Below are 26,627 nucleotides of genomic sequence, written 5' to 3'. Positions count from 1 at the left end.
AAGATATGTAAACATCAAAAAATGTTTGAAAAAAAAAAAAAAAAGTTTCACCGGGGATCGAACCCGGTCCTACCGCGTGTGAACCGGACGTCTTTCCCACTGAGCTACTAGGGTATCCCTTCTCCGGTGGATCTCTTTCCTTAGTAATAATTCAGCGGGTAAACTAGGTTGGAAAGTTTGCTGCCGATTTTTCTCTAGCAAAAGCACTCCTGGGTTGAAGTCAGGAAGCACCACGCCTTGGGGACATTCGCACCTAGTAAAGAAATCGTACGCGTGCATATTCAACTCGGAGTAGACCCGTCGTGCTTGACGTTTGCGCGAGCGATGTCTTCAGCCACGAGAAGGGAGCGACGGCTGGGCGACGTCTTCGTGCAAATCGGCTTGGTGGCCGGGCGTGTCGTACGGGATGAATACCAATTCTTTTGATCAGTCCCAAATTTCTTTTTTAACGGTAGACAGAATTCGCCGGTACCGCGAACGACAGTTCTGAAATAGAGGTCCCACGCCCGTCGTCCGCTACCATCGCCGTCCCCGCGAGTCCCACGATGCGCGAAACGACAAACGCACAGAATGCTTCCGGTTGTCTGTGGAACTTTTTTTTTCAATCAACGTATTTACAGCTTTTTAGAAGCCACAAAAAATGGGTTTCATATTTTTTCTATTTTTAATACTGGGTGTGTGCCTTCAGTGACCAACGACTTTGATTAAATTTGGTGGTCGCATCGATACCTTAGAAAACGGCCCGTGACCGCCAAAAAGAGAGTGAGCGAGACTCGAACCGGCCAGTTCTTGATCGGCGGTTTTCGGGCGGAAAGAAACCGAATTTCGAGCCGCAAATTCTGTTCTGGGTAGTTGAGCTCTCATATGTCACGTACAACTAAAAACCTCGTCGAGCATAAATACCCTGTCAGTGTCCCTTTAAAGCCGATTCAATATACATGAATTGGATCTTTGGATCAAATGGAAATTTCAACAAAAAGCCAATTGGAACTAAATTCAGAAAAAAAACAGGGCCACACCGAGAAACAGCCTAGGAAGGACTGCCAGTATGAAAGGACCCCGCAAAGCCGGACGCGAGCCAAACCCCGCAAAGGGGCACAAATGGCGACACCAGTGGGCCGACGATGGGCGAAGGGCAACAAGTGAGCCAAACCACCACCGCCGTAGTGATATTTTCGTTTCCCCTCCTCCCAAGGAGGAACCCAAATGAAGGGCGCCTGCCCTACAGTAAAGGGGGGGGGGGGGGGGGAGGGGGGGTGAATGGTCGGTGACACTTTGAAAGTCTATTAGATGCTCCGCCTCCAGTGCAAGCTATAACACTTCGTCGCATGAGCTGCCGAAGTCAGGGCAAGGCCTAATGAACACGCTAAAGAAATATATTCTACTGAATTATTTGCCTGTCACCAACTTTCTATAGCAACGCATGCTATATTTTCACGTCGCCCACCGCTGGCAAGCCAGGGTCATACATTAGGCACGAGTAATAAATCTTCGGCTGGAACTCGTCTTCAGTGAGAACACGAGTCCCAATCAAACACAGACGCAGCATTTATTGTCCAGTCTGTCCGCTGCTCTAGTTACGCGGTTTTGTTGACGTGAACTATCCAGCAAAGGGGCCTTGTGATCCAGGCGGTATTAGCTGTTCCAACACAGCATACATGCACAATGCTCAATGTAACAAAATGGACCAGGGGAGCGCGTGACCTCGCGTACCTGCTGCGACATCGGCCAGGAGGAGCCATGCAATCTGGTGTCGCAAGTTTCACATGCGTGAAGCTGAGCCACGCCGTCAGCGGTTGTTCGTGGTCGGGGCGCAACCCCCAATGGGCGACTACTAAGACCATGAATATCAAGCTGAATTGCTTTTTTTGATCATCACGTCCCTATTGGAAAAAAGAAACCAGCACAAGCCGGTCACAGCATCAGAGCATCATGCTGGGTTATTGCTCCAGCATGCGCAGCTTGCCGTTCTGGTCGAGCTGGTTGAATGCTGGGTCGTGCTGTGTGAATGCTGGGCAAATACTGGGTCATGCTGGGTGAACTGCCCATGCTGGTTAGGCTGGTGTACTTCCCCACCATTTTAACCAGTTTAAATGAATACACAAAATAAACAAGCCAAACTTTTCAGAAAAGCCAGAGCGGCATTTATTTTATTATTTTCGTATTCGCGGTCTGCTCACATGAGCTCAGATGCTGCACATCCGCTGCGCTGACACAGTACTAACCGGCGCACAGATAGTGGTTCTCGGTGCAAAACAATCAATGCTATTAAAACTGGATTGCTTATCTCTCAACACGAAAAATGCTAGACACGCCAAAAACAGGCAAGAACAATAAAAAATACTACACGGATGAGAGAAGCGAAGCTGGGTCCCCCCGTAATGGGGACGAAGCGTCATCTTGCGTAGTCGGCAGAGGCGAGGAAATCCGTGTAACTTCGATGGCATTGGTGATACTCCTCGGCACCACCATCATTCACGAGCACACAGATGTTTCGAAGACACGAATCGAAGCATCTGTCGGGGCATTCGACTTCTTCCCGCGCTGAACGGACTGCCGCTCGCTGTCTCCTTAAATCCCGCTTAGCTTGCACCGCCGTTCAAGTAGTCGCCAAACAACGCGCACACAGCCGCCCTTTTTCGAAAATCTGCCGAAGATAGCCAAACGTGTCTCAAGTTCTCCGTTCCTACCACTCACTCTCTCACTTTTCTTGCACACAAAGGAAGCTCGCAGCGTGCCTGAAGCGCCCGGTCGTCGACCAAAAACGACAGGACAAAGAACAGGACGCAGCGTCGTCCCCACCCCAGCCGACCTTGGCGCGCGCGCTCCCGGCAATGCCAGTTCGAAAAGCTCTCGCCGACCTTAGCGTGCGCGCTCCCAGCAAGACCAGCTTGAACCGGCTTGGGCCAGATTCAGAACCAGCTAGAAGCAGCATGAAAAGCTTGAACCACCTCAAGTACAAGCTTCCCCATCTGCAGTGCCAGCTCGAACCAGCTTGAACCAGCTTGAACCAGCTGAAAAACCAGCTAATCCAGCTTGTCCAACTTGATATCCTTGCTGGTTTTTTCAATAGGGTGTGACACGCAATATTTATCTCACCTTTGACATGTGAAGTTATATTTCCCCAAATATATATTTAAAAAAAAAAAAAACTGAAAGGTAACGTTTTATTTACTCAGACTAAACAAAAAAAAAACAAAAAAAAAAGGTGCCATTTGTTAAGTATAAACAGTTATATCACGGCGAGTGCTGGTCATATTTTTTTGGAACTGCAACCTCTGGAAAAAAATAATATTTTTACGCTAATAAAAGAAAAGAAACGTTGCCGTGCTGCAAATTTATGGCCAGTTTTGATCAGCTGCCAGGGGCCGTGCAACGAGCACAGAACGCCGCTGAGTGCTTGGTTCAGTTGTGCGCATGTGCAATTCGCGACACAGATAGACCGTCTCTCCTGGCAGATGGGGAGACAGGTGCGCGAAGCCACGCACTCCGCTGGTCCATTTCGTTTCGTTGAGCACTGCACGCTACCCAACACTTCCGGTTCCGGAGTTCTTTGAAGCTTTTTACCTATGCCTACCAGTAATGTGTACCAAAAGCATTGTGGCTTCTCGGAGCGTGTTGTTGTATACATGAGAGAGTGGTATGCTATATAAAAAGATGGTCAGAATATAACACCTGAGACTGCTGTGGGACAAAAATGAGGAAACTTTGAAGTATAAAAAAGAAAAGGCAACGAAGGAGGACATTTTATTTGTTGTCTTTCCTTCAACTAGAAAGTTCCTGAAGTTTTTTTGTTTTTTTTTCGTACCGTAGTCTGGGGTGATGCATTATAATTAATGAGCACAAACTATCTGTCACATTTGATTTTCAATAAACATATACACGGTATATTATTCTGGTTCAAGAACGGTTTAGTAAGCAGTGCGAATATATACCTTTATTTGCAGTAAATGATATTTCTTGAACTTTAGTCGCGTCATTGCACGGAATACACGCGTTTTCTTATTCACGTCGCTGTAGCGAGCGGGAACCTGCAAGGCACACTCTACAAAAGAGAAAAAAATCCTTGACAGAAGTACTTTTTTTACTGAAACTCCTAAAACAAACTGTTTTGTTTTAAAAACAATACAGTCACACTGACTTTGCCAGGAGAAGATTAGTGAATGTTGGGGTAAAATGAGACGCGGGGCAAAATGCGACAGTTTGTGTTTAGCGTCATCCATCTCCCAGTTCATCAAGTTCATTTTGGTGAACTTTCAAACTTCACCCAGATGTGCCGTGGCCTATTCACTTAGTTTGTGTAAAAATTGAAAGCTGTCACCAAAAAGAGTTACTGGAGAAAATAACGAGGAACGGAGGTAGACTGGTTTACCCTCCGCCAGAAAAGCGCAAAATTCAGCGCGAGGCTTCGTTTCGAGACATGCACCCCAATTTGCACTGACTATTTTGCCAAGATAATCTTCACTTTTATTCTTATTTTTTTATCAGCTCTGTCCAGGCCAAATGTGAGCGATCTGTGGCTGTTTTTTTATAACAAAATAATTGTTTAACTAAAGAAATACGCGGGGGGCAAAAAGTGACACTCTGGCATTCTATGACACCATGTCATAAACCACGAGTCTCCTGAATGCTCCTGAGCCATATTTTTGACTCCTTTCGTCTAGGATAGACCAAACGTATAAAAGCAAAACAACAAGGGTTTCATGGCGCTATGGTAACACGAACAAAGCTATTGGAAGTGTCAAGCATCAGCGTCATTTCCCTCGCACTGTTGACACTCTTTTTGCCTTAATTAAAGTATGCACTTTAAAGGCGTTGGGACCCGTGGGGCAAAACAAGACATTGTGTGACATTTAGATATCAGAGTTTTGTTTAATATTTCGCTTGATACAGCTTATTATATTTAACGAGCATAGAGTCGAGACAGCTGAAAGTATCCCCGCCCTGCGATTTTTATATATTTAAGCAAAAATAAAAAGTGACCACTGAAATGAAAACAAAGTGTAATTTTTCCCCACTTTAACTACTAGGTGTGGCACTCGATATAGTTGAAGTAATAATTGACAGTTTTGGCGTTGCATGCGGTAATATATCTTGAGCAGAAAGAAGACGGCATTCCATCGCGCCCCGGACGCTTCTTTTCCCAAAGCTCGCAGTCATCTGCAAGAGAAAAATTCACGGGCCATTAAAAAACTTAAAAGATCGGAATTACTTCCTAATTAATTGTAATTGTCGAATTTGCTTCATGGTACTACAGACATAATTAAGACACAAAAAAAAAAAGAAGAAAAAAATCACAGCCAAGGCTGCCCACGAATTAAGATGCCTAAGAAATTAATAAGAATGGCGACATTGTTAACTTGTTAGTTCACTTTCGATACCTCGTTTTACCGTAACAGCTCGTTCACAAAGCTTCGTTCGGTTGCAACCGACTACAACTGCACCCACTTGCGTCGAGCTGTTCCAATGGTGACCCTTACGGCGGTCAAGTGGGGAGGCGCTGTGATGCACGGCGCAACGCACCACAACGCGCTCGCCTCAAACACGTGAAGTAGCCATAAATTCGCAAAGAGCGAACGCTACGGGCCCCTCGTGTCAATCAAAGCGAAGGAGATGACGCACAAGCCAGAGGAAAAAAAATCAAATTTACCTAATTAATATAAGATATGGGTGACTGAAATCAAATTAATTTGATTGATAAAAATATTGCCATAAATAGTGATTTGGTATTACTATACCCGTTTTCACTTCAAAAACTATAGTAAAAACAAAAGTCCGGCTCCTGGCGGAGCATCCCTAAATCCCCTCTTCATGCAGATATTTAAGACGTATGTAGGTGCATTTTAGATAATATATATGCTATCTTGTGAATCTTATGTGGCACAGTAACATTCGAATAATTAGAGTAGAAAAGGGCTTTCCTGCGACGAGTACAGAACAAGAAAAATTTCATTTTGTTTGCATCTTTTGATTGATCCGTGGAGTTACTTCTATAGTTCCGCGAATTCGTCCCACTATAGAGCTCTTCTTTTGTAGCAAAAGTGCAGTGTCGGAGCTTCCTAGTTTGATTTTTGAGATTGATCGCGGTACAGCACCGAGAGTACACTAATTAAAAAGAATGTGTGGCTTCATTTTCCTTCACAGCAGGCGGGAACGAATCACGGTAAACAGTAGAAGGATCCCAGTCAATTAAGGAGCACGAAAAAGAATTAGACGAATAACGCCGGATGTTCAGTTCAACCATGAGCATGACGTTTCACTTTCCCATACTCCCTGCGTGCTGGAGATGCTCCGTCCCCAGCACGCACCTGTTGCTCCCCGTCGTTCGTTGGTTGCACGCCCGCGCGAAAGTTTTATCAAAGGCAGAATGCTTTCGCTGGATGCGGAGCTTCTATTGCAGATCTTGTGTGAAAGCGATCGCATGTGAGATTATCTCACTGAAGAATAGTTGATTGATTGTTCCGTTTCTAGAATTCTTTATCCTTGGGAAGAGATCTGATTAGCTCTTGGTTTCACTTTGGCGCGAGCGATTTTTTTGAATGAGCAGAACCTGCTTCATGGGCTTCTTTAGGTGGATTTTTTTATGCCGTATTGAATTCCTGCTTGAACAACCCTTTATTTTAGATAACAAAGTATAAAAAAGAGTTCTCACCTGTAGTTTTATGGTAAAACAGAGCACATGTGTTCCAGTCCGACAACAAGAGATATATTGTTCCTGAATATATCGCTGAAAAAAAAAAAAGCGGAAGTTTGGAAAACAAAAAGTACAAGCAAACAAACTAAAAAGATGACCGCAGAAATAACCTACTTCTGTCTCCTTGGTGTCTGGAGGCATTCATGAAGTTGGGAGACTGATATTCTGGCGATTTTCCTGTTTTCATGTCATAGTAAGTTTTCAACCTGTAACGGTTGTAAAGCAAATGTCATGTTCGAATAAACGTCCTCCACGGAAAACCTTATGACGTCATGATATAATTGCAAAATCATTTTGAGGACTCGGATTCCTGTCGTCAAAGCGGGGCAAAAAAGACGAGGTGTTTGCCGCGGTCTAATCGACACGAAGCTTCTGACAGCGGGTGCTTTCGTGCACACACTCCTCCAAAGCACTTGAAAGGGTTTTTGATATTCATCAACGTTGTCGTCAAGCCACTCCTCGCACGCATTGGATTCCACTTTTTGTGTTGCATTCACCCATTCAAGAAGCATATATTTATTAATTTGTTTAGCAGAAAGCAGTTGGTGTTTTTCTTCATCTAACAGCGCTGCTACCATAATAACGTATCGCCCTTTCATGTACCCTTCAAGTTTTCAACCCTCGTCAGCTCACAGCGAGTCCTGTTGTTGAGAGTATGACGGCTAAATTCGTTTAATAACACGGATATCCCTTTCTACACAAAACTAAAAGCAAGCGACGTTGATCGCTTCCTCCCCCTTCTTTTTGTACGTCTTATCTCTCAGTCTTTAAGTTTTGTGCCCATTTTTTTTTGCGTCGTCAGAAGTTACCGTTTTAAATCTCCTCTGTTCGTGTGAGCACTGGCGTCGAAGGGAGTCCCGCTGGATCTGCCGAGTAGTGACGTCACACACATCCCTCCCCATAAGCTTCCTCCGTGTGAATAGGTGACCTGCGTTTGGCAGCAGTCGCAAAGCGCTCTGGGTAACATTCACATCCGGTTTGTAGCTAGCAGCCGACGCAGCACCATGACGGCTATGGCAGCGTTTGCGGGTGTTAACCCGATAAATTTGAGCCGCCTCCCTCTGCTGCCGGGTTAGTTACGAACTTCGGAGCATCTGAAGTTACTTCTGCGGATATGTGAAGAAGGAATCGGTACCCAGAAGCATCGAGAACGGCCACGAAAGCGCGGAGTGAGGGCGGCCAGCGGCGAGCGGTGCGGGCGGCGCGCCTTCCGGATTTTCGCATGAAAACTCAGGCTAGGTTAGCTATTTTGTTTTCCTTTTGATCCAGCATTTCTCATTGCCTTTTTTTTATTTTTTGATGGTTACGTTATATCATATCACTAATTGAAATAGGTGCATATGTACACCGTGGAACGCGGCTGTAGCTAAAATGTCCGATCGGAGCTTTGGCGTACTTTCCTCGCGCGATCGAAGACACCTCCGTTAAAAAGTTCCTTTCAACGAGATTGGATTACGCGGGAACCCTTGCTTTTAAATATTCGCGAGTTTCTTATACTTCAATTAGGTTGTTCAACGTGTGTCATGTCTCTGCCCCCACACATTTTGTTTTTATGATGTTGAGTGAGAAAGTTGGTTTTGACGTGGGCCACGCAGGGTCGCACGACCGCTTTATTATCCGTGAAGATATAGGTTTTCACTGCTCGCTTTTGTTTATTTATAACAAGCTGAGGATCATCTTTATGTGACTGATATCCGTTTGTTGAGTTTGAATGCGTGCTCTTAAGTTATTCCACACTGTTAAATCAACCAAGGTATAAATCTTAAGAGTCCATTCACAGGAATACATCAGAGAGCCGCTGCTGCCGACGAAACGGTCGGTGGACGAAACGTCGCGCGAACAACCGATTGCCTGCGAAGATCACAAGCAATTTGACGTCTTCGAGATCATATCCCGCGTTCTCGCGAATGCCTTTTACCGAAAGCCTCGCTCATCCCTTCGCAGGTTAATCGAGACCTTTTTCTGGGTGCCAAGAGTCTCTGTTCAAAATTGTCAATTCATACGGCCCCAACCTGAAGAAAGAGAGAACACGCTGTGCTGACCTGTGAAACAATGACCCACGCATAAACGGGCACCGACACTTGGGGGTTACAGGTTATTTTGCCCCGTCGCTCGCTTAACAGCGACGACCCATCACTGCTTCCGTTATTCGTTCCACAGAAACCGCAACATCTTGTACCCTTTATGGCTCACGTTAGAACAACGTACCGCGGAGCAGTGAACCATTTTCACCGCGAACACAGGCCCGGCCACCAAACCTAGAAGGGCTCTCGGTGCAGCTGGACGAATTCCCACACCGAACGAATCGGAAGCGTGAATTCACGTAACGCCTCGTCTCCAATGACGAAACTTCCGGCGGAAAACACCGGTAACCTATTGTAGCGACTGGACGCGTGCCACTACCCGAATGTTGTCAAGCTATACATGGCTTGCACGTGACGCCATCGCCCCATGCTGGAGCAGCACCTCTTAGGTAACAAAACCGTAATGCTGATAAAGACGTCGCAATCAGCGAAAGCCAACACCAACCACAAATTGGACACAAGGATTGCGCCAGCGTTCGGCTCAAACTTGACTGGAGGCCGAGCGCTCACGCAGCACTCGTTTTGCAATTTGTGTCCCGACTTGGCCTCCCCTGGTGACACGAAAATGTCAGCACTAAGGCGGGGTTGGCTGGAGGCCGTTTGGGGTCATTCCTAGTTGTTTTTGCCTAGAAAAAAAAATTAATATAAGGCATGTATGCTGCATACGATATACGCTCGGGAAAAAGGCAGCCAGAAGTGCCGCTGGTGTGATATAAACGCAAGCCACGTATTGATTACCACGAGGCCAAATGAAGTGCTCATGCAAAGCTGGACTCTAAACAATGAGTCGCGTTCAAATATTGTCAGTCGGGGCACTAGGCCAACGCTGCCACCGTTACTACCTTAGCTTTCTTGAAGAACAGCCAACAAACACTGCTTACACGAGCAGTGTTTGTTTCCCCACAGCTAGTGTGCAGTCGTACGACACGCCACCGTTTTTAGGCAAGCGGTGTTATGGTAATTGCAATGGAATGCCCATGTTTCGAAGCACAGCTGTCAAGACTGCGCTTCACCGTACCCTGTGGAACACACAGTTTTGAAACGAAAATCGAGACGGGGATTCAAATGAGAGGAGGCGGATAGAAGGGAGTAAAGGGGGGGGGGGGGGGGGGGGGGGGAGGCGTACCCGCCTACTTGGTTGTTACACAACTTAGGTAACGTTATGATATTGATCGCTGCCACCTCCGCGCTACATCATTAAGTTATGCGAAGCTAAGATTAAAAAAAAAAGTTCGCTTTCATCTTTGAAATTGCGCTGTGAGAAAGAATGTGGCTTGCTCAGTTGCGCTGCCCCCAGGCTGCATGGGTCGCTCTAAGGCCAGTAGGTACGCGTAGAATAATAAAGAAAATACTACACCTGTGTATTTTTGAAGAGACAAAAATATTTAAAAACCAAAAAAAGGACAAATGCAAAGCTTCTTTATGTAATTTTCGAATTAACTATCCATCTTTCGTTAACTAACCGATCAACAGCTTGCCTTTCTTGTGGGGATGGCAATATTCCAGTTTTTCTGTTACATCTTCCGTTTGTCTATTCCAAATGTCCTTGTACCTTTCAGTCTGCCCTCACAAGGCAATATGTGGGTGTTTCTCAGGTAAAAAATACCCCTCCCCCTTCTAAAACAAAAAAAAACGCAATGAAAGAGTTTTTTTGTGCTCGAAGTTAGATCGGAGATATTACATGTTCTATTTTCTTCCAGAATCAAACTAGCTTTTACAGCAAAGCTCTTCAGAGCCGTGTACAGAGAGAGTTTGGCCATTAATTGTAAAGTATAGGAGAAAAATGAGGAGGCGCCATTGGCCGAAAGCGTGCTGGGTGTGTCCCAGGGCGTCTTCACTAATTCGAATCTGACCAACCAGAAGCCGGATATAATTCCTTGGCGGTGGCCGCCAGAGGCAAACTTAATATGTGCATCTGAGAAACTCCCGGCGATTGAAAATATTGTGCACGCGAGGTTTCACTCACGGTCATCCAAAATCATAATCGAAGAGCGCGACTAGCAGAACGATCGATATAATCCGTACGCCAGGCGCCGATTGCCGTGAATCTGACCTCCGAGCGGTCACACTCCGTTCGAGCGAAGCACAGTTCGAGCGGCCACATTCGTTTCTTATATCTTTCTCTTACGCGCCTATTAAAACCACATAACAACGTATACCAATGATTAAAACTGTTTGTTGCTAATAACGCTAGGGGATACTTTTCGGCTTCTGGTTGGTCAAGCGAGCATGTCAAACCCTCCTTCTGAGTCGGGTGCACGCCCTGGCTCTGCCCGCGCCTTCCATTGACCGAACCCTTTCTCTACGCGGCTTTAAGCTGTTTATGGAAAGTGTTCTGTGGATGTTTTGTGTGCGCAACCAAAACCCTTACGCTGGTACCGCCGCACGCTCCGCACGCGCACGCCTTCACCGTATATAAGATTGAAGGCAAATCGTCAAAATAAAGCTTTGAAGAACGCGTCTGCAAGATTCCCTTTGTTTTAGGTTTTTGCTTTAGAACAATTACTGCTGCAGAAGCCGGCACGTGCGGCGCGTGGAACACCAATCCCATCATTCTCCTTGATGCATAGGTAATTTAGCAATTTTTTCTATTCAGCAGAGTAGTTATCAATAGGCACCATTTTCAAAGTCAGTAGACTTTTAGGTAGATAATAAAGGTTTCTCAAAGATTTGTGTCTGTGCGACCGGCGTCGGCCTTGTTTACGCTCGTACCGCCCTCTCTTCGTCGTCGTTCCAAGCGCTGGAGTGCCTATAGTCGGCGACAGGTCAAGAATGAAGTCGAAGCTCCTCCCACCTCTTTCCACTTTAGTAGATCGAACGCTAGAGAGAAGGCGACCTCCTCTCCACCGTTCGCTCCGCTGAAGTGTAAAGGGATTGGAGGAGATTCTACCTTGACTCTACCCGGGGCGATATTGGCCTCGGGTAGGGAAAGTCGTGCGAGTATTGTCGATTTTTCCGTCGTATCGGGAAAATTGTACCGATACCATTTGATAGTGCCGATGTCGACGGAATATCTGTTATATTGCGGCGACGCAACCATGGATATATATGGTACACGAACCGTACAGTTTCCTTTTCTTCCGCTCTCCCGGGGTGGGGGGCCCGTCGCGCGTGTATAGTTTCCTCGGGCTCCTCAGGGCGGGTCTGTGTGGTATGCTAAACATTTTCGCTGGTCGTCCAACTTCACAAAATGCAATGGCTCATAAATGTTTCTAAAAAATCGTTTTTTTTTTTTCTAACGAAAAAAATGATTTTAATGCAAGGTGGGTCGGCGCCCAAGTTAGCTCGGTGCACATGGAGCGAAAACTCTCCCTGCGTAAACCAGGGATCCAGGGTACAATTGCCACTCCCGCTGTTTCGATTAGATGATCATTGTACCGGCATGCGGCCGTGCATCACTACCGCATGCTGTGCGTTAGAGACACCAGACTAGCGGTTGTACTGCACTGGCTAAATTGCTCATCTACTGCTGAGAAACCTAACGCCAATGAAGGCTTACTAATTCTACTATTATTGTTATTATTATTACTATTATTAATATTATTATTATTAATAAGATTACTAAATTTGCTGCGCCAACTGCCGTTATCGCGTACATCGATGTATAATGCTAACGGCCGAGAAGCTTCTTCTTGAAACAAGTGGGGTAAGCCCATTTATCTGCTGCCACTGCGACGGCTCCCTACCTGCTAGCCCTAACGAAGGGGATGTTAGGGCTAACGAGGAGTACGACCCCGGCGAGCAGCTTGACGGCGACAACGACGACGCGACCACCAGAGAGAAGACCGCTCCCACCCGCCCATTTCCTCCCGCACGGCTCGCGCGGCTTCCCAGCGCCGTCGCTGTAGAGGACGCTAGTGTAGCGACCGAATAAATATGAATCGTGGCGCTACCTCCGGGTTTTGCGATTGTATTCTGAAACGATGTGCGGAATAGACCTGGGGGCTTTTTTTTCAATCGGCACACGTGGCCGGCGGGTCCGCTCACTCTCGGCCACCCCGGCCGCTCGCGTCTGTGCTTTGCGCTCTCGAGCCTTCTTTATGGTGTAAGCAGTGGCTCCAAGGTGCCGGACACCCTGGAAACTCACGCTGTCTCGCCGCTCCTGCCATCAACCGCTGCCTTCTCCCTACGGGCCCCGCCGCCGTTCACGTTCGACGAATCCAGTCATTGGCCTGCCTGGCTCCAGCGATTTGAAGATTACTCCTTTGCATCGGGCCTGTCCGCCGCGTCTGAAGAAACCAAAATGCGCACCCTCCTATACGGCGTGGGTCCCCAACCTCGCGTGGTCCTTTCGTCCATCATGACGGACGACGAGGCCTACCGGTCGTACACCGACGTCGCAGCCAAGCTCAAAGGCTACTTCGTGTACCCCGTAAACCAGGTGTACGTATCGAGTCGCTTGCACAAGCGCACACAGTTGGCAGGCGAGACCATCATCCCTTTCTTCACGGCGTTGCGTAGCTTCGTCAAAATGTGCAATTATCCGGCACCGGAAGTGGAGGACTGCATCATACGAGACCGTTTCGTTGTCGGGCTGCAAGATTCACGTCTGTCCGACCAATTTTGCCGGAATCCGAAACTGACGCTCCAAGAAGCGCTCCAGCTGGCTCGACAACACGAGGACGCTGACAACAAGAAGAAACGTCAAGCAACGATTTCGCAGCCAAGTTTCCTCAACGGCGTCGCTGCGTCGAGAAAGTCAACCAAGATGGCGCCTGCCTCTAAAGATGAAGAATTTCTCGAAGTCGGGATTAGGACCGGGACAGCCACCCTCGTGGGTCGAAAGCGTCGTGTGACTACTGCAGCGACGCACCGCATTGACGTTCCGAGTGTCCAGCCAGGACGGCTGCATGCTACCATTGCCGAAAAAAGGACATTTTGCATCTGTTTGCCGCTTCAGAACGAAGCGCCTCAGCAATATCCAGCTGCGCTCCGTGGAATCGTCGCCAGCATCCGGCCGGTATGTCGTTGTACGCTTCAACTGCTACCCCCTACAGTTCAAGGTGGATTCCGGCGCGGACGTTTCTGTCGTCCCCCGCTCTTTTCGGGATCTCTTGCCTCGTTAGACCTACCCATGGGCGAGCAACTCGTCGGTCCGGGACGCTGCCGTCTCAACCTTCTCGGTACGCTCCCGGCTATCCTGGCATGGCGAGGCCGGACAGTACACCAGTGCTGTGCGTCGTCGGCAGCGCGGACACTCTTCTGCTAGGCTACGCTGCAATCGTCGCTCTAGGGGTCGTCCACTTTGTCGATTCGATAACCGACGCCGGCCTGCCGAAGACGACTCTGTCGCCGCCCGCCCCGACGCCGCCTGCAGCTGCTGCTCCGCTCTTCATGAGACTTGGTACAATGCCTGACGTGTACCACATTCGGATCAAGCCCAGAACTATGCCCTTCTCGCTAAGCGTACCCAGAGGGAGCCCCATTCCTCTCCGAGGGGTGATGAAAGATGAACTCGATAGAATGGAAAGACAAGGCATCATCCGGCGTGTTGAGACACCTACGGCGTGCTGCGCCGGCCTTGTCGTGGTACCCAAGGCTGCTGGTGGTTATCGCCTCTACTTCGACCTAACCAAGCTTAATCAGGTCGTTTTACGAGAGAGACACTGATGACGATCATCGACCAGGTCCTGGAACTATTGAGGAGGGTTGTCGTCTTCTCGAAACTCGATGCGTCGTCAGGGTTTCATCAAGTGCGTCTCTCCGAAAGCTGCCAGGAATACACAACGTTTATCACGCCCTTTGGGCGTCACTGGTACAGACGTCATCCCTTCGGCATCACCTCAGGCCCGGGGGTGTTCCAACGCCAGATGTCGGGTATTCCGAGAGCCTCGACGGGTGCGTCAACATGGTGGATGATATCCTCGTTTTCGGCAGGGACAAACCGGAGCACGGCGCTAGACTCGACGCCGTCCTCAAGAGACTCCAGCAGGCTGGGGTCACCCTTAACGCCTCCAAGTGTCGGTTTGGGGTGTCGCCTGTCAAGTGGCGAAACTGAAGTCATGTGACGTCAAAGCGCTTCTCGAAATGCTTTTTATCGATATCCAGAGCATCTATCTAAAGAAAGATTAACGTTAAAATGAAAGTAGATGAAAAGATTAATTTTTCTTCTTGTAAAACTGCTCTACACTCTTAGAAAAAAGGGTACGGATAGTCCTCCCTTACGGGAGGAACGGTCTTGTAACCTATGTTCCTTTAGAAAGGGAGAAACCTTCGTCCCTGAAGCAGGGGAGCAAAGTTCCTCCGTCGCTTGCATCTCAATATGGCGGCCCCGAATCAAGCAAATCGAGCCCAATAAGGCTTAACGAGGACGCTACGTCTCTTGTACGGGACGAGAGCAGCAGCAAATGAAAGCGTAACACGAGCTTTCCGCAAACTGTGTTTACTTCCGAAGCCAGATTCCCCCCACAGGTACAGAAACCTGCGTTTCGAAAGCAGTTACTCAGTCTTCTCGTCAACAGCACTGCGATGTTAAACGGAGACAACCGATACCCAGTTACTTCGCGCACTTTGCGTCTTACCTTTGGTGTTCCTCGAATCACAATTCCTTCGTCAACCGCACATCACGGAGAAGGGCAAACTCACTCCGCGAAACTAAAAGCCGCTCTCGAAAGAACGAACTCAAAGCCGCTGTTTATCGCGTAGCGTGAAAGAAGGTTAAATCGCTAGCCACCAGATGGCGGGGTCAAGCAGAGTAATTGCAAGTAGCTAGGCTAGGTGGCGCTAGGTACCGCCCAATTCATGTTCTACAAAAAATAATTTGCTTCTTTCAGGCCACTACTGCGCCTGAGGACCCTCTACTATACACACATGCAACCCATACACATTATTACAACATCAGGTGAACATACATTAAGCACATGCACTGCTCACACAAATATCAATACAACGGAACACCACACTAACCCGAACACTACACCCGTGCTCTGCGTTTCCGTCTTTTATACTGGTCGTTTTGAACGTGCGGAACTTATCGGTGACTCCCTAAGCAATAAAAAATATTCCCAGCATGTTGAATTTTTCCCTGCAATGTCATACCTCTGAGAGTATTTTGAATGGCTCAGGGGTCGAATCTCTTATTAAAAAGTAAACGCTCAATCATGCCGTAATTATTTGAAAGCCAATAAATCAAGCCGCTCCAATGCGGTTCGAAGCCACGAGTTTGTTTCCCCACACGGCACGTCGTAGCTTGTATTTCTATTTGTTTTTCTATTTGTGCTGTTCGCGCAGAGCTGCAATTGCCGTTTGAATTAATCTCTGTAGAGCGGATATTCAGTAGCTGGAAGTGATGCTTCACGGACTGAGAAATTGCTTTTCGATCAACTTGAATGTAGTCAAAGCCGCGACTTGCGGCAGGTTCAAGTGTACGGAACTACGCCGTGGCGAGCCCGAAAACTTCTAGCGCTCATCCCAGCGCACCACGGAGGGCAGTTTCTCCAGCAACCGTATAATTAAACAGCAAAATAAAGGGTAGCTTTTTTTTCGATTTTACCTACTATTGTTTTTAATGCCGAAATTCCATACTGTAAATATACGTACTTTACGTCACGATTTCGTACTGTTCAGTCCTTGCCCTTGAGCACAATCGCTGTCGGGGACGAGACAATTCCGACAGTCACATTGGCCACTGTACGATAGGAGCTTCTACTGTTCAGACCATGACTATCCGCACGTTGATCGATTGCACGTAATCCCTCAAGTGGTATTAAACTTTTTAATGTAAAGCGGAATGTCAACCTGCGACACCCCGCCCCCTCCGATCACAACCCGACCAGCGGCATCAATGCCCAACAGTTTACGATCTTATCTTCTTGTTACACCACTGATACGCGAACACATGGTCACATCGGCGATAATTCCAGTCTTCTGTTCACAACCCACAACACTGCCATCACGATGTTGCAGCTATGTTGCTGACACGCACAAACACAAAACCACGTTGAACGCCGGTTGCACTCGGCATCGGAAAACAGAACCAAACTCAGGGGGGAAGGCACCCAGGCAGCCGGCAGCAAAACCTGCCTGTCTTGGACGCAGTTCCTGCGGTTTCCATAACGTCGAAAACGTCGACACAGTTCCGCGTGCTTTCGCTACTGTAGTCTGTAGTGCTGCAGCCTGCAGTGGCTGTAGTTCCGTGCCGCGCGAGTCACGCAATCCCAGCGCAATCCGGAGACGGCCATCCCCCAGTGTACGTGGCGCTGCTGGCACTGCTCCGGGACTTCGCTGTTTCTAGCGGCTTCGTTTGCTCGTTTGATAAAATTAGTGATAAAAATGTCAATGCAACCGAAATGTTCTGGACGTTTAAACTAGAAGACGGAATTACAGGCGGCCTTCGCTGCTGCTGAAGCTCAATCGACTCAACAGCTATTTATTAAACAACGTGCGCGACCTGCTCGAAAAACGAAACCGAAAGACGATGAGTCGGGAGGGCGAAAGCTTTCTCCCGTCTGCCTGGAGAAGGAGAAAAACATTTCGTTCCTCCCCTTTTCTCGTGTCCGCTTGGAGGCGCGTCGGTAGAAGGGAGGAAGGCGCGCCGTTGCTACTTTTTTCCTCCCTTTTTTCTTAGAGTGTACTTTCACGATGTTCTAGTTTGAAAAAGTTGGTTTCGGGATACGTGTCGTGTACTTCATTTAAATGATTTTTTTTCTTCACGTGTTTCTCATGCTGCCAACAGTGGTGAATCGTTTTACTATTGCTTTATAGCGCCATCGGTGCTTCGTAAGATAGTCTGATATTTTGCCTTTATGCTGCAGACAAAATGTATCGTCTGAAAAAAAAAAAAAACCGAAACATACCGAACAATAATAGACTTCTTCCAAAACCGACGCGCCCCATCGCGGCGAAATACCACGCAATGCACTCTGGGAACTAGTTGGCCACTCAGTTTCGATTTTGAGTGAGCAGGTTCATCTCATGCTATCACGCCGTGACCGAACGCGCTGATTGCGTTTTCGATTATCTGACTTTTCACGAATGTACAATACACTCATTCTCGAGCGATACAAAACGAAGACCGGGGCACTTTCCTTGGTTCCCAAAACACCAGATATTGTGCGTGCGTATGCAAACGTAATAAGACGTGGCTTAGTCACCGCACCCCACGAGTGCATATTTCAGTTCAAATCTCGTCTAGTACTAGTGAACTATATCTGAAATTTGGTCACCCTGAGCCCTACACGTATTTTTTTTTTTTTTTTGCTAAACGTCCGCTTCTTGTTACTTCATTGGGTGAAAAGCAAGCCGCATCTTCATAAGATTGTCAAGGTTGAGCGCAGCGTTGGCGCATGAACTTTTAAGGAAACGCAATAAAATCGACCTCACTACTGCACAAAAGTTACTATGATGTCTTCCTCGTGTCATCACATATCTCACACTCAAATTTTATGCCGATAGAAGATTAAGTTTTCGCAAACGCTGAGATCGGCTACCTACGACGGAGGCCCTAGCAAGCGTCCCCTACTCCTCGGTAAGCCTTTTTAAAGCTTTTCCTGACGCCCAAGATTTGTGTCTGAACGGTGTGTCTGAAATTATCTCGGCATACTCAGTCAGGAAGAAAGCAAACACATAACAAATATTACAGCCATTAGCAAATGACAAACGCGCTTTGAATGATTTCGTTCGCTTGGCGCACCGCATAGGGGTTCATGCCCGTCCGGAGCCCTTCCGGTGAACGGTGCGACATTCTTCACACAAGTGCTCGACTTTTGCTTTCTTAAAACGGTTTGTACGTGCAAATGTGCCTATATGGTTGCAGGATAACTTTATGCGCATACGCGATGTTGAATATTAGTGGAATGCAAGCGGGTGGAAACTTCACTTCGTGCAGTGCTGTGGGGCAGTGCAGGTAAGAGATGATAAGTGTGTTCAAATGGAGACTTTCAATGGTGCCTCGAGTTTTATCTCGCGTGCTCAGGCGTATTAAGAAAAACAGTGATCGCAAAAAGTTATATTTCGTCTATGGACGCACAAAACAAACTGATCAACAATACTAATGTAAAGGCTCGAGCTCGACGTATGCATACTTATTGGTTGTGCTAAAGCTTCAAGGTCTGGCCATTTAGGTTAGTTTGGAGACCACAAATGACGCTCTCGGCATCAGGAAGCATGAGATAACGGCCGTTAATAGTCCACGTTCTGTGTGTCACCTCTTGTCGACGTGTCGAACGAAACCGAAACCATGCCACTCTCCTCCCTGGCCAACTAGTTCCCAGAGTGCGACGCGCGCCGCGTTGCATGCAGGGGCTTTATGGAAGCAGTCCATTCAATTATGTACATACCTTTTCTTTAATTGTTTTAATAAAAGAAGCGTGTCGGCAACCTGGCAATCCACAGCATTCGACCATGTTGCCCCCCTCTAAAATCATCTCTCGTGATCTCTACCCTGAGGAGGCCACGCGTAATCGGTCATGCGAGCGCAGCTCGGCCGTTGATAAAGACCTGCGCAGAAGTATGCGCGAGGCTTATCTGTGTCGCGGCGCGGGCGATAACAGTCAATCGACCTACACACTGTTTACAAACAAGCCCGTGTTTTCCCACTTAGAGTGTGGGCACTGCATGTGCGCAGAAACCAAATTCGCCCGGGATGAAGCATCTGCGCATGCGCAGTGCCCACAGCAGCGCTACCGCTGTGGCGTGAGGTCAGATAGTCGAGTGTGCCTATAGGGAATACTTTAGCATGACCGTCAGTGTTAGCGTTTAGCAAAAGAGGACGCATGTGGGCTTTCCCAAGTGTCGTGCTAACGCATTCTCTAAGGATCCACGCATGGCTCTTCCTCTATTTTATTTTCCCGGCGAAGTGGGCTCGCTGATTCCACTTCATCCCAGCCTCTGTCGCGCGCAACCCGCGTGAGGTTGACGCTTCTTGCGCCGCATTTTGGCCAGCCGAGCTAGACGCTACTTCTGCTTTTCTGTCTCGTTCGTCCGCCTTGCAGGCTTAACAGCGGCATCCGCTGGCTGACGCTGCTTTCGCCATTCACCGGCTTCCCGCGCGCGCATTGGCTCCCGCCCCGTGACGTCGCCTCCCTCTCGCCTTTGTCCTTCGTCACTCTTCTCTCTACGCGGCTCGCTTCCCTTTCCACTGTTTTGTCTGCAGACCGACATCATCAGCTTTTAGCTGTCATGTAGGTACTAATGTTAACGCATTAATAAAATGGATACGTGTTTTTGAACCAGTCCGCTTTGTCCTTCTCCGAGGCGGATAGCAGCAGAAGTTATTCTACAAGCTTCGAAGATATTTTTAGTTACATAAACCTTAAGTACATACCATTTTTTTGGAAGTCTCTCGTAATAAATGTTCCGCTCCAGGGAAAATATCTCTTGGGAATTTTTTCTAGTTTGTACTTCTCCACACTTGAATGGTAATCCGGAGTTCTTTATCAAAAGGGGGTCTTCCTCGAATGTACCTCCAGCCACATAAAACTTCTTGCGTTCTGAAAATAGCTGATGAACAAGAGTTTTCGTTCAATTAATCCATATTGTGTGCACTAAAATTTAAATGAAAAATTGAGTTGATTGCAGTTACTTCAGATTATGGTATCTAAATGTAAATAAACAAGAAAATAAATTGTAGAAACCAGAGGGGTGATTATCACTGAATGCGACAGCATTTATCGTTGCCCACGTGGAAAGGCATTCGGTCTCGAAGTACAAAAACTGGAGCCCATATATTTTTCAGCGAAGGAGGCACCTAAAAGTTATCGTGAGGTAACTTTTCCCGCCAATTTTAGCGGGGAAACTTCATTAGTTCATTGGACACGTGACGTTAATTTTTTGGCTAAACTTAGCGGGAAACCTGGATTCGTCTGGAGGTCCCGTGATGTAAGATCACGTGACATCACTTTTTACACCAAAGTTTGCGGGGACACTGAATTGGTGCAGAGGTCATGCGACGTAAATTTTTGCGCTAAATTTAGCGGAAAACTGAATTGTTGTATAAGTCCCGTCGCGTGAAGTTTTCCCCTAAATTTGGAGGGAACCCGAACTGGGTGCACAGGTCACGGACGTAAATTTTCCGTGACTTATAGTGGACAACTCGATTCCGCTAAATTTAGCGAGAAACCTGAATAGGTGCATGGGTCAAGTGACGTCAATTTTACCGCCAAATTTAGTGTGGAACCTGAATCCGCTAAATTTAGCGTTAAAACTGATTTGACGTATAGTTCACGTGCCGTCAATTTCCCCAAGCTGTATAGGTCATGGACGAAGAAAGAATGAAACAGTAATAACTGGGACAACACGACCACATCTTTCACATCTCTCATGAAAGATGTGGTTGTGTTGTCCCAGTTTTAATTGTTTTATTTTTTTTTTCACCCGTGACTTGAACCAACTCGCTCTTCTCCCAAATAGGCCACATGACGTCAGGTGACTTTCCGTGACGTCTCTTTCCCCGAAAAAGTTAGTATCGACCCCTTTGGTGGAGACAGCGAAGGAGAAGTAACTGTCATAAATCCGGCAGCCCTCATGAAGAACTTGCCGAGTTTTCGATAAGCGACGGGCACAGATGAAGCCTCATCACCCCAGCCTAAGCTCATGTGAACTTCAGAGCCTCCCACTAATAAAAGATGTAATCTACGGAGGACGCCGACGAAAGCGTGAGCGACTAGATTCTTAGGCCACTCGGCGAACTAGCGGAGACGCGTTCCTTCAGTATGGACTCTAAAAAAGGGTGTATTCCTACACCCTTTGTCCAATATAACACACCTCAAGACTTCAGTTCGACGTACAGCAAACTGATGCCGATCTGACGGTACAAACTTGCACGAGAGGCTTTATAGCTGTGTGGTGCCACTTATTTAAATAGCTAATGTACGTTTTACTGACTACAAAAACAAAATAATCAAGGTTTTCTTGGCCCCACTGCAAAACCTGTGTTTTCTTTCTGTCGTCTTTGATACGTACTTTAGCCATTTAATAAGTTATATCGCACCGTTATCAAGCCCCTCTTAAAATTAGGGGCCGGCTCTTCGTCGATGGGGCGCTGTACGCCGAACTGAAGTTTGGGGGTGCATTATATGGGACAAAAGGGTGTAAGGTGATAGCCTTTTTTTTAGAGTGAACCAAGAACGAGACAATAATCTGGCGGCATTTGTCCCGGCAGACGTTTCATAAGAGGGGGATCTTGGATAACTAAGAATGGCCACTGTCGTGCTCCTTCAATTATAAATGGAGCAGATGACGCAGGTCTCGCCCCGCCCTGCTGCAGCCCCCCCCCCCCCCCCCCCGTTTCCCGCCCCCTTTTACGCTCTTAGGAAAAAGGGCCAGCAGAGTCCTCCGTAAATGGAAGAACGAGTCTGACACAAATGTTCCTTCAGAAATGGAGTAGCCTTGCCCCCTTCAACAAGAGAGGAAAGTTCGTCCTTCGTCGATTCAGAGACGTATTTCAAAAATTGACGGCTCCTAATTGATCGTCTATTATAGGACCTTCCGGCACGCCTTCAACGTTCCACCAGTTCCACCGCAACGAAAAAAGTTCCGATAGACACAAGACAGACAAAAACCTCCCGCTCAGTGGCGGTCTGCCACTACTTGCTCGACAACACTGGACAGAAAAGCACCGCGTTGACTGCCTAGCAGCGACCAAGCCCACCCGAATCGAGCCGACAGTTTCAGGGCACAGTGAGCACCCAATGACCACGGAAATCGAGGTTTGCACGTCGTGGCAAATCCATCTGCCCGTACAGGGGAGGAAATCTCCTCCCTGAATTCATTTCCGCGTCGTGCACACATTTGCCGAAACGGATCGAGCCACAGTGGTAAGTGAATTTCGCATCAATTACCCGTGCTCGTTCATATATGGCAATTCCTCCGTCGCAAATCGTACATAGCGAATACGGAGCTCTAGGACCGATACGTAGTTTCACGCAACCGATACAGTGCGTCGAAAGATCCTCTATAACTCACCAGAAGTATGCTGCCGGATGATGCGAACCTCATCCGAAAGAAAATACGAAGGCAGTTGCACCGTTCACGTCCAGATAGAGCGAGTATGGTGCCTGGAACGCGTCTCCGACTGGTGTGTTCACCGCGGCCAAAAAAGTGGTCCCTCGATTTGCGCCTGAGGACGTCATACAAGTGTCATGCTGCCCGCCGGTCGCGATCCTAGCGGCGTCCTAACAGTTGAGGTATATACGGCAGACGCCTGTTCTGCTGCAGGTCGCTCTCCACTGTGACAGTCAACAGAAGCTACAGCAGCTGAAAGTTGGGACGCCTGGGACGCCGTGACGACAGCGACACTCTCGTTCGCTCGTGCTTTTCGCCAGCATTTCTGCGGCCAACCGCCAGGATCGCGGCCGGATACAGCATGACACTCGGGCATCTTTGACGTCATTTGTTGCCACTTCGGGACCACTTCTGACGAATGGGCGGGATAGAATGCTAAACACACCAGTCAAAGACGCGATCCAGGCACCATAGCGCGAGCAAGCAAACTCTACATACGCTGGTTATAGACATATTAATACAGCGTTTAAGGAAAAGGTGACTCTGGTACCGTCCAATTCAATATTTGTAAGAAAAAAAAAATCTTATTCCAGTGGTGTTACAACACACGCAACTTGCACTTTCACACTCCCCTTCGATTCGCGCTGAAAGAGACATCGCAGATACACATAACGCACAAACGCACTCAACAACACGGTCACATACATAACAATGTGAAAACGCACACATACATAACGCAAAACAGAACCCCTCATCGCTAACGCCGTTCGCTGCCCCAGACGTATATACCGTGCGGACATAAGGCACTTATTTCCGCAATGACTGCCCAAGAAGAAATAATATTGCAAATAAGTTACTGCTCTCGCACGCAAGTCTGTTGATAAGAATTATCTAAATGTTTGAAGGCATACATTTTCAAGCAGAATGTAGGCTTAAACAAGGTAATTATTTGTAATAGTCGATAAAACAACCCCCCCCCCCCCCCTCCCCGTCGGCACCTAAAGATAGAACGCGTCTGGGTGGGCGCTGAAGCGAGTGGGAGTACAGCAGTTCAATGATCCTAGTTAAGAAGAAGCAGAAGAAAAAAAATCCCAGTTAGAACGAAAGCAAGAAGAAAATCAAAGAAAGTTTTGGTTTCGAAGACGTTGTCTTCGAAACCAAAACGTTTCGAAGACAACGTGACTAAGTCTAACTGCCTGAGGACAGCCAGCAAGTCATATTTCGCCGTGGGTTGTCGTGTGGCTTATACAGAGAGCCAAAAATCACCATCGTGGTGTTTTAAGAAGAGCACGTGAAGCCAGAACGAGACCGATTGAAAATGTGTGTCTCGTGGTGTTGGACGGGTCCCGTAATATACTATGCATTAGCCTTCTTTTAATTGTTTTCTATTTTATTAAACATACTTTCTCAACTTTTAGCAGTATCGACGGTCGCATCCCTGCTGACTTCATTCAACTGAATCACAGTAATGTGCTTGATATGTTCGATCACGCCATCCTGATCAGGAAAGCCGCTTAGACTGGTGTCCGAGCTTCACTACTTCTTTGGTTGACTCGCTTTATGGTGGGTTATAGGCGCTTTCAGCGCGCGCCAGATTGAGCCTCCATAGCCGACCTTTTCTTGTCTTATCGAGATGCCGAGCCACTGAAGCGGGCGTTGACGAGTCTCCACAGGGCCTATGCTGGGGAGAGGGACACAGTAACACTTAAAATGGCAATAACCTGTCCTGCTGTGGTAATGATGAAGTGGAGCGAACGAAATAAGAGGCAACAAAAACTGAAGGTCGGTTATGGCGGCGCCCATGCACAGCTGCCTGAAAGCGTCTATACACGACGCGTGCTACCATGGGTGAATGTCCCAAAGCTATCCAGCTCCTTCTAGAGTTTGACAAGGCTCCGTACTTGGCCCAACTTTTTCCTTGTTCTATGTTAACGACATGCCGCAAAACAGTAACACCCTTCTTGAACAGTATGCAGCGGACAGGTCCATTGTCGCCCGCATCACTTCTCCTGACTGCTCTGTCTACGTTCACGGCTACATCACTTGCTTTTCAGGGTGGGCGCATGCAAACTGCATGATCATGAGTGATGATACGTGCAGAGTGATGCGTTTCCACAGCACCAAGACTACCAGTATATTCCCCTGTACACTATCTCAGGATCTCCCTTACGGAAGGTGCAATGCGTGTCAATCACTGCAGTAACGCTTGTAACATTTGCACCAGCACCCGGCTTATCTCTCCATATTTCAAACAGTAGCTAAAGCTCGGTGCACTTTGGGCTTTATGACACGGTTGTCGAAATTCTTTGACTTTCCAAGACTTGCTTTACACTGCACTGATTCTACCGAAGCCGGAGCACTGCGCATATGTACGGCACCCAAGTCGAGTCCGCTTGACTTCCCAGCTGGAGGATATGCAACACCGCGGCATTCGGACACTGTTCACTTGTCCCGACCGCCGACGTGATACGCTTCCCTCATACAAGACGTGGTTGCAGAGTTCGAAGTGGCAGGAGGTAAAGCACCGCCACATTGTGACTTGGGTTTGCTGAACCATGAACGGGTCACTCAAAGGCTCTACATCTCAGTGGTTCGACTCAGTAAGCGGACAGGACATCCCGTGCCTTTATATTCTAAAACAGAACAGCATAAAAACGCGCTGTTGCCGGTTGCAGTTCGGGACTTTCTCGGGGTCCCACTCGGCGTTCGGACGCCCCTCCCTTAAATTCGTGAAGAATCGCAAACTTTGTGTCTTGAACTCCCTCGGCTCTTGACTTAGCCCTCTTACTTAGTTATATTTTGGGTTTCTTTGTTTTTACCATCCTTCTTCTAATCTTTTGGCGATTGGCTGACAGGCGCGCTGCTTACGGGGTTTTACATTTCTGTAAAGCCGTGTCATCCAGGACCACAGGTCGCCCAAGACGTTGTACAGGACCACAGATCGTGCAAATAAAGTTTACATTTACTATTACTATGCGTAGGTCATTACAGAGGATTGGAATTGAGGCAAACACATAAGACAGAGACAAAAATTATTTGTGCAGCAATTGAAGCCACCCTCGTTCCTACCGTGAAATTCTGAGCAAGCGCCAACTCAAAATTTGAAGATAACCGCGAAAAAATAGGAATTGGACGCATAGTGCATATATATGAACCGTGCATATTTTTTGGATGTTTCAAATTTCGGGGGTAGGCGCTTAGTGCCGAATGGGTGGATGCTTAGTACTCTACGGTCGCTAAAAAAAGCCATCCATTGTCTGCAACAATGCCGCCTTGTGCGAGCTGTAGACTTGGGCATGTTACGACCCGTCTCTTCAAGTGACTTCGGTGTTGGACATCGAGAGACAAGATTTTCGAGCGGTGGCACGTTACAATTTCAAAAGCAGCTGAAATGACTCGGAATTACAGAAAATGTGTTGATTTGGTTTTAGGGACACTGCACAATCACGTACAACAGCTTTGTGTTGGTTCAGTGAGTTAAGGCGTGGCTGCGCCTCTCTCAAAGGCGACAAGCGCACTGGAGGACTTTCAACAGCTGTCACCGAAGAAAACGCTGCTGCTGCGGACAGGCTCGTTAGGGAGGCTCCTCGGCTGACTGATAGTGATATCGAAGGGTCGCTGAAGATTAGTTTCCAAGGTGTTTCGGCAATTCTTCGCAAGCAACTTTGTCTAACAAGTTCCATCGTTTTGAGTGCCACAGAATTCAACGGGAGCTCAAAACCAGGCAGGGGTGGAATGTTGCCTAAGAATGCCGTACGGATTCCAAAGTGGGAACCCTGAGAGTACATATCTGACATTATAAAGTGCGAAAAAACGTGGATCATAGAGCGTGCTCTCAAAACCAAGCACCACTCATCAGTTTGAATATTTTCTGGACTGCTGAGGCTCAAAATTCCAGGAAGCGTTAA

The 26,627-nt window shown here is 47.6% G+C and overlaps 1 protein-coding gene across 1 annotated transcript in view; it reads right to left on the bottom strand.

The window, feature by feature from the left end:
- Positions 1-5,015: 5,015 nt before the first annotated feature.
- The window catches only part of LOC115317823, a 31,400-nt gene continuing 9,788 nt past the window's right edge, over positions 5,016-26,627 (bottom strand). The window contains exons 2-5 of the mRNA XM_029977480.3: positions 20,042-20,217; positions 6,809-6,900; positions 6,653-6,727; positions 5,016-5,160 (exon numbers count right to left, since the gene is read on the bottom strand). Of these exons, the coding sequence (XP_029833340.3) occupies positions 5,027-5,160; positions 6,653-6,727; positions 6,809-6,900; positions 20,042-20,217 (477 nt within the window). The 3' untranslated portion in view covers positions 5,016-5,026. The remainder of the gene's footprint in view (positions 5,161-6,652; positions 6,728-6,808; positions 6,901-20,041; positions 20,218-26,627) is intronic.

This window comes from Ixodes scapularis, unplaced genomic scaffold, assembly GCF_016920785.2.
Source record: "Ixodes scapularis isolate PalLabHiFi unplaced genomic scaffold, ASM1692078v2 PGA_scaffold6__148_contigs__length_123643588, whole genome shotgun sequence".
NCBI lineage: Eukaryota > Metazoa > Arthropoda > Arachnida > Ixodida > Ixodidae > Ixodes > Ixodes scapularis.
This window is presented reverse-complemented; position numbering and strand designations above follow the sequence as displayed.